Raw genomic sequence first — 5,000 nt, 5'->3', positions numbered from 1 at the left:
AAGAGATCTAGAGAGACAGAGGACCTATCTGGTGTTTCCTGGAATTGGATTAGAACTGGTGAATTGAAGAAGGACACAGAAGGGCTAATATTTGTCGCGCAAGACCAGGCACTAAGAACAAACGCCGTAAAAGCCAGAATCGAAAACCAAAAGGTATCATCGAAATGCAGAATGTGTGGTAGCCACGATGAAACTGTGCAGTATATTTTGTGTAGTTGCCCCAAGCTCGCGCAGACAGATTATAAAAAGGACATGATGTTGTTGGGTGGGTCAGACATTGGGAGTTGTGCAAAGAATATGGAGTTGAGTGCAATGACAAACTGTATGAGCATTCCGCCAAAGGCATAGAAGAGAATGAGGAAGTAAAACTGTTGTGGGACTTTACCATCCAAATAGACCGTGAAATCCATCTGAGGAAGCCAGACATTGTAATTCAGAAAAAGAAGGCAAGGAAACAATCATTGTGTACATAGCTGTTCCCGGAGATAGCAACGTACTGCAGAAAGAAACTGAAAAGTATGAAAAGTACCAGGACCCGGCAAGAGAGATTAAAAGGATCCGGAAATCAAGGAAAAAAGTGGTGCCAGTGGTAGTAGGTGCATTGGGTTCAGTGTCAAAGAAGTTTGCAGGCCATTTGGAGGAACTAGGAATTAAGGACAGAACAAGAACAATGCAAAAGCCGGCACTCCTCGGATCGGCACATATCCTCAGAAAAGTGCTGTAAGTCTGAGCTCTCGGGATGAGACTTGACTAGGTAATTCTCCCCAGGGAAAAACCCCCGTGCTTAATTCTGCATAATAATATAACAATAAGGAAAAAAAAAAACAGTTTAGTGCAGTTCTACTAAGTGGGCAGAAGATTATGCGATTCCCGACCAGCATTCTATAACCTGAGCCAAAGTCCTTGTACAGAAATAGATTTTCAGGTTTGGTGACCCTGTCTTGCCTACACGGCGATCAAGGACGAGGTTTTGGGTCCCAGGTGTTCGAGGGGATGAGCACGTTTCACTTGTCAGACACACAATCAACTGCCTAAGATCTAGAGGTTATTGGCCTCTTGAGAACATCCACAAGTCTATCAGGAGCACGTTAAAGACATAAGCTGATTTTGACCCTCACTAATGGAATGACAAACTGGATTTTGCACGATGGCTTGCTGAAGTTGTGTCCTTTCCTCCATGCACGAGCCAAATATTTGGGCTGATGTTTGGGCGGAAAATGCACATTCTCATCGATGTGATGATGGGCAAAGCACCAAACATTGAGTGTCGGGACACTGAATTCGTAATTGATCTGGATAATTGTTTGGAAACTGCCTATACCGCGATGTCAGAGAAAATGTGAAGATTGTTCAACGACAACATAAGGACACCTATGGCAAAGGGATTAGGACACGGTTTCCCAAACTGGAGACTTGGTTCAACCTCACACATTAAAAATGAAGCTGGGAGAAGCCAGCAAGTTTTATCGCCTGTGGGAGAGACCTTATGAAGTAGTGGCAGGAATTTGTGATGTTCCTTGCCGTGTGAAGAACGTCGGGGATATTTGAAGCTGTCTATAGTTGTCCAGTACAGTACGTTTAGGGAAGATATCTACAGGTGAGAGAGGAAGTGGGTTGCAAGGTTACACAGAAAGCGAATCTGAACGCCCAATGTTAGAGGAAGCGGTAGCAGTGACGAGGAACCTGAGGAAGGGCGTGTTTGGGGTGGATTTAAAGATATGAGTCCAAGCGAGAGGATAATATATCAAAGGGAATTGGGGGTTTTGCAAAAATCGATGATGTCGTCATGGCTGGTGGGTTTTAAAATGGCAATGAAGGTAATTAGGCGGTCACTTCTTATCAGATCGCAGGAGATGAAAGTGCAGGGGGTGAACAGAGGAAGGTGCTGAATGGACAGACCGTGCTCGACATGGTCAAAAGTACTTTGGAACAAGCGAGGAGCATCAGTGAAGTTGGAGATTCTAGTCAGAATCAAAGCCCAGTGCGCTTAAGGAGACCCTCTGATCGGTATAGAGAATAGATCCTCATCAGATTTTAGCAAATAAGAAACCACTTAAAGATGTTGCAGCCGAAGCAAGTGGCAAGGAGGGATCGCATAGAGAAATTGAAGCCAAATTTGTTGAAAAAAGCTCCAGCGCATAGAAGACCTTCAGATACTTTACACAAAGAGTTTGCCTGTGTGCTAAAATACTACGGTAGATTGACTTTGTAGTTTCTCTAGAGTGGTTGGTAATCCGAAGATTCACTCTTTTAAAAGTGGGCCATGCTGTAAGGGGACACTTGATATGTTATACACGACGTTAGTACTGAAAGCACCTGTTCTGCTGAGATCACGCTGGATGAGATCGCAAATGACAATTTTTCTATAACCTTGTTCCATGATATTTAGACAAAAGGACAATAAAATATAGGTTCCAGAGAAAGCCCTATTTATTGCAGTCGCTTCGAAAAAATGCTTAAGTGAATTCAGAAAGGGAGAACTGACTGAGATTCCAAGAAATTAAAATAAAATACATGTCTTTAGACGCGTAAATTACTAAGCCAAGGCAAAACTCGCTCAGGGAAGAAAAAATAAATTTCTCCAGTTTCTCCAGGAAAGTCTTGATTATTGGAATCGCTTAGAAACTGATGCTTAAGTGAATTGAGAAACTGACTGAGATCAAAAGGAAAATGACTAAACTCTTCTATCCTCCTGTTTCACCTTAAGTAACTAAACAGAAGCTGAGTCAAAAAAAATCTTCCTTAATTTAATGTATTCTTCGACAGCTGTTTAGAGATGATTCCTCGTTTAATTTAACCAATTACTCAAAAAAGTGATGTCTTGACATTTGCCCTACCCTATGTCAAAACAGCGTGGGCAGAGCTTAGTAAAAACTAAATCAATAAACTAAAACACTCAATTTGACGGATAACTGTGCTTGTCTCCTGTTATGTCGTCAGCAGGAAATATTATGTTCTGACCTCCTCTTCAGCTGCTTGATCGAAGAGGCAGATTTTCCTAAAATTAATACATCACGACCTCAAGCCAAAACAGTGCGTTTGGTTGATGAAATGACTCCATCAGGATAAAAAATGTTTAATAGCGACCTTTCAAATATTCAAAATAAATAGCAGCTCACTTTTCAACCTCTTTTTTTTTTAAACAAAGTTGCATTTCAACTTTAGGGAGAGTTTGATTCAAATTCTATAGTTTTAGCAACGAATTTTGTCATATTAGGATACGCTTATGACATAGAGGGTCTGGAGCTAACTGTTTCTGCATTCTTACTTTATTGTTATTTTTTTTTTTGTTCTCGTTGTTTGTTTGTCTGTTTGCTTGTTTGTATTCCATAGCTTGTTGACACTGGTTTGGTTTGGTTGTTTACTTATTATTTACATTCTTTCTCTACCTCATATATTACATATTGTACATTGCATATTACACAAACCGCTACACTACACTGTACTGTATTACATTCAGCTACAATCAGTGGCAAAAGTAGTTGGGACGCTAGTGTCAGAATGGGCCTGAAAACCTCTCGGACGTCAGAAAGTAAGCATAACTGTCAAAATTCCACTGAAAAATTCAAAATAAAACTCCCCCCCCTCTTCCCAATCAATGTTGAAATAGACAAGGAAATGTATGTTCACTATTAGCAACATTGTTCTGGGCGGGGGGGTTGGGGGGGGGGCAATTTTTCAAACTCAGTAAGAAAACCAACTTCAAATGGTGAGTGTCCCAAGATTTTTGGCACTGATTGTAGTACATTTTTACTGCTTAGTTATTCACGAAAACACAATAGTGCGCTCTTGACCACCTCGCAAGCAAGGAAAAGAAACAAATATAATTATTTACGAATAGAGGGGTTGTAATGTTAGGGGAAAATGGCGAAGCCTGCCCCGGGGCATTAGGCGTCCAAATATGGAAACATTTGACTTAAAGTAATGATGTTTTGTTTAAAAAAGCTGGGGCTTCAGTTCAAGAACTAAAGAGGGCGATAAATCAAACGTCAAAGTGGGTCCTTCCCTGAGCAGTCAGTTCTTTTAACCCTTTCCAGAAAACACAACTTACTGTGCAGCTCCAAAATAGGTGTATTAGTGTTTTCTCTACCTTTTGACCGAAACTGCATGGGTCATTGTCGATAAGGTCAAGTAAGGAAACTATGAGTTCTTTGACGGGATCTCTGAAGCTAGATGCTAAATTTGATGCCCTTTCCTCCAAACCTAGTTCAATCGATCTCTGTATTCTAGGATATTTCAACACAAGGACCACCAAATCTTTATCTTCGGTACATGTGAGCTTGCTTGAGAACTTAAAATGGAGACTGATTCCCATCAGGGGATTGATAAGTTTCCTTTTACTGAAGATTTAAGAAATTTCGGTAGGGTTGACATTCCGTTCATCGAAGGAAGAGCATATTAGACTTTTACTCCAAACGCGTCGATTAAAAAAAAAAACAGGATACTATTTGTGAGTTTCGAAGAAAAATATACAGGTTGATAGACTAACAGTTAAGTTAACGGTACATTGTTAACGAAATCTTGTAATTTTGTGGTTTTAAAATGCTTTTTTGGAGAGGAAGAAAAGATATTTGAATTGCATACGCACCTGGAAATTGGTCATAACGCTTTCGTTTAGGGACCTTCTTTGATAGGTGATGGTTTCTCCTGATATCCGTACAGCCCTTTCAGAATTGCATCAGTTCCGTTTTTATTTTTACATAATGAATCTCTTTTTTTCCACCTACAAGCAAATGTTTAATTACACAAATAAAAATTGTTTTCTAGGCAGTAACTGGACAGATGCACTTCCGAATCAATCCCTAAATACCATTCAAAGAACAACCAAAACATCTCTTTTAACCAATTGGCCTTCGGGTGCATTTTATCAGCAGTCTCCTTAGGATTTGCATGGGAATAAACTCTGCAAATGTTTCCCACCAAGCTTGCAATAAGTTAAGAAATTTAAAAACACTGTTCACCTTTTCAATGCTGTTTTCGGCGTTTGTGTATCTTCCCTT

The 5,000-nt window shown here is 40.1% G+C and overlaps 1 protein-coding gene across 1 annotated transcript in view; it reads right to left on the bottom strand.

Moving 5' to 3' along the window:
• The window catches only part of LOC138029698 (lysophosphatidic acid receptor 3-like), a 24,290-nt gene extending 19,639 nt beyond the window's left edge, over nt 1–4,651 (bottom strand). Inside the window, exon 1 of the mRNA XM_068877442.1 lies at nt 4,589–4,651. Coding sequence (XP_068733543.1) covers nt 4,589–4,603 — 15 coding nt within the window. The 5' untranslated portion in view covers nt 4,604–4,651. The remainder of the gene's footprint in view (nt 1–4,588) is intronic.
• Nucleotides 4,652–5,000: the final 349 nt, after the last annotated feature.

This window comes from Montipora capricornis, chromosome 13, assembly GCF_036669925.1.
Source record: "Montipora capricornis isolate CH-2021 chromosome 13, ASM3666992v2, whole genome shotgun sequence".
In the NCBI taxonomy this organism is placed as follows: Eukaryota; Metazoa; Cnidaria; class Anthozoa; order Scleractinia; family Acroporidae; genus Montipora; species Montipora capricornis.
The sequence above is the reverse complement of the archived record's forward strand: the minus strand, read 5'-3'. Positions and strand labels throughout refer to the sequence as shown.